Source organism: Triticum aestivum, chromosome 2A (assembly GCF_018294505.1).
Source record: "Triticum aestivum cultivar Chinese Spring chromosome 2A, IWGSC CS RefSeq v2.1, whole genome shotgun sequence".
Taxonomy (NCBI): domain Eukaryota; kingdom Viridiplantae; phylum Streptophyta; class Magnoliopsida; order Poales; family Poaceae; genus Triticum; species Triticum aestivum.
The window spans coordinates 581,399,836-581,402,555 of NC_057797.1; the positions used below are offsets into that span (position 1 = coordinate 581,399,836).

The window sequence follows — 2,720 nt, forward strand, 5'->3', positions numbered from 1 at the left end:
CATTGGACCCAAATCGTGACGCTAAACCCTCCCCAAGACTTCTATATCCTACGCTTTCATGCCACAAGACGACCTCAACATTGCCCTACAATGGCGACAAGGGGGAGGGGGAAGCGGAAGAGGCCCTCAACAACCGGATATGAGTTTCGATAGCCCGCTGGAGCTACACAAGGGGAACCATGGCTTGGAGCCGATCTAATGGAGGCGACTTGTTTTCTTTTATTTTCTTACTTTTCCATTTTTAATAGTTGAGAACCTTCGTGTCAATCTTAGGGTAAAGAATGTGGCTAAGTTTCAGTCGATTTGAGACTTAATCAAGTCTAAATCAAGTGACATAACATGTAACAATTTAAAAAGAAACTAAAAAAAATTGCATGGATCCCTATGTAGGATTTCATCAACATAGGTTAAGTCTTACTGGCGGGCTGAGATTTACAATCCCATAGGGTAAATGGCTAAAAGAGGCGACGTGTATTGGATTCACCACAAGAAGCTCCGCCGAAGTCCAAAAAATACAGGTAGATAAATTACCTCTTTCCTGTATGTACACGACCGTACGTATCTCTATCTCAGCTATCAAGATCAGATCAAAAATCAGGAAAACACTCTTTCCAACGTCAAAAATCGTAGCAAATCCAACCTACTACAAACCCGTCGTCACCCGCAACGACCAGACCCGCACCTCATCGTCAAAGCTGGCGCTGCACACCCTCCATTCCTCGCCGCCGTCATCGCCGTCTTCTCCCCCCTGCAGCTGCTTCTTGCCCGGAACGAGAGCCACCGCCACCGAACGGACGGCGCTGCCGTGCCCGTCGATCACGGCGACGCACGTGTGGCCACGTCCGTCCGTCTCGCGCCGCCAGGCCCGAACCGTGTGATCCGCCGACCCGCTCACAACCAGCCCGCCCCCCGTGCTCGCGATGGAGAGCACCGCCTTGCGGTGCCCCCGAAGCGCCCCGATCGCGACCATGTGGCTCGCGCTGTCCTCCCGCTCCCACACCACCACGCAGCGATCGTTGCCGCCGGAGTAGAGCACCTGCCCCCCGCACCCGACGGCCACGGCGTTCACCGCCGCCGTGTGGCGGGAGAGGGTGGCCGCCAGGTAGTAAACCGGCTTCTTGCTCTGACGCTTGGTGGTCTTGTCGGACGCGGGCCTGGGCGCCCAGACACGAACGCGCCTGTCGGCGGAGCCGGTGTACACCGTGCCGTCGGGGGCGACGGCGACCGCGTTGACGGCATCGTCGTGCGCCGGCAAGGACTGCAAGCAGCGGAGGGACGGGATGGCCCAGACCTTGAGCGTCTTGTCCCAGGAGACGGAGAAGAGGAGGCGGCCGTCCGTGGACGCGGCGACGCCGGACACGGTGTCGGCATGCTCTATCCAGAGCCGGCGGTGGTGGCGTCGGACGGCGACGTGGTTGGACGGGAGCGGGAACCGGCGGAGGCGGTCGGAGACCGTGGGGAGCGCGGCGGCGAGGCGGATCCGGGCGGGCGCGCGCGAAGAGACCCGCCACAGGCGCAGCCTCCCGTCCTGGTGGCCCGTCACGGCCTTGCCACCGTGGACGTGCGCCACGCACTTGACCGAGCCGGCGGTCGCGGTGTCGTGGCCCGGGTCGGAGGTGGACGTCGGCTCGAGGGTGCCGAGGTCGTGAAGGGCGACGGACGCCGGCCTGGCGACGACGAAGCCGCGGGAGACGTCCACCACCGCGACGGCCGCTGCCGCCGACGCCGCCGTGGGCGGAGGGAGGAGCGTGGCGACGTGGGCGAAGGAGGCGGCATTCGACGTGGCGGTGGAGAGCGAAGGGAGGGACGTGGAGGAGGACGCCTCGGAGACCGCGGCCGCGGCGGCGGAGGAGGAGGTTGAGACGGTGGAGGAGGAGGTGGAGGCGACCGAGGCGAGCTTGTTGCTGCTGGCGTCGCTGTCGCCCGCGGCGGCGGCGCTGCTGGTGGCCATGCAGAGGCGCGGGAGAAGCTTCATCTATCGGGGAGGCGGCGCGGCTGCTCGGGTGGAATGGAAGGTCGTGCTGGGTTCGCGGTCGGGCGGGGGGCCTATTTGTACGCGGAGCGCGCGGGTTTCCGGGTTGCCACGCGTGAGTCGCGACTCTGCAATGCGGACTACGGAGGCTCGGAGGCGACCCGTCGGCACAGTGCTCGCTTTGACAGCCCGTGGCAAGGTGTCGGGGCGGCCGCCTCGCGTCAACGTGCGACGCGACCGAGAGGCCTGCTGCCCGACCGATACAGCCAGCGATCGGGCATCAACCTGGGACCAAACACACGCGGCAATCTCGCTTTCACCTGTGGCAGGGGGTAATGCAGCACGGTACAGCGGCATCTTTCGATGAGCAGAGCCTGTTTCCGTCAGGGTGAGCGCCGGTGATCCTAGCACAGTAATTTTTATTTTCATTTTTGCGTGGGAATCTCGGTCTCTCAACCTGATACGCAATGTGCTTGCAGAACCAGCGTTAGAGCCACACGGAGGGACCAATCACGCAGCAATCTCGCTCTCATCGGGGAAATGCATATGCAGTGCAGCACTGTACTACGGCGGCATCTTCCGCTTCTCTTTCGATGAACAGAGCGTGCTCCGGCGTCGAGCGGAGACGGTTGGCGAGTTGCTCTCCGTCAGGAGAAGGACCGCTAGCTGATTCTGGCCTCATCCTGCATTCCTGATACGCAATGTGCGCCTGTAGTAGAATCAGAGGTGTCGATGGATGGCTTCAGTG

At 61.9% G+C, this 2,720-nt stretch overlaps 1 protein-coding gene across 1 annotated transcript; it reads right to left on the minus strand.

Moving 5' to 3' along the window:
- Positions 1 to 452: 452 nt before the first annotated feature.
- On the minus strand, positions 453 to 2,036 carry LOC123185625 (protein JINGUBANG). The gene has a single exon (XM_044597478.1). It carries the CDS (start codon positions 1,973 to 1,975, stop codon positions 644 to 646), a length of 1,332 nt encoding a protein of 443 aa, XP_044453413.1. The 5' UTR covers positions 1,976 to 2,036; the 3' UTR covers positions 453 to 643.
- Between the last annotated feature and the right edge of the window lie 684 nt (positions 2,037 to 2,720).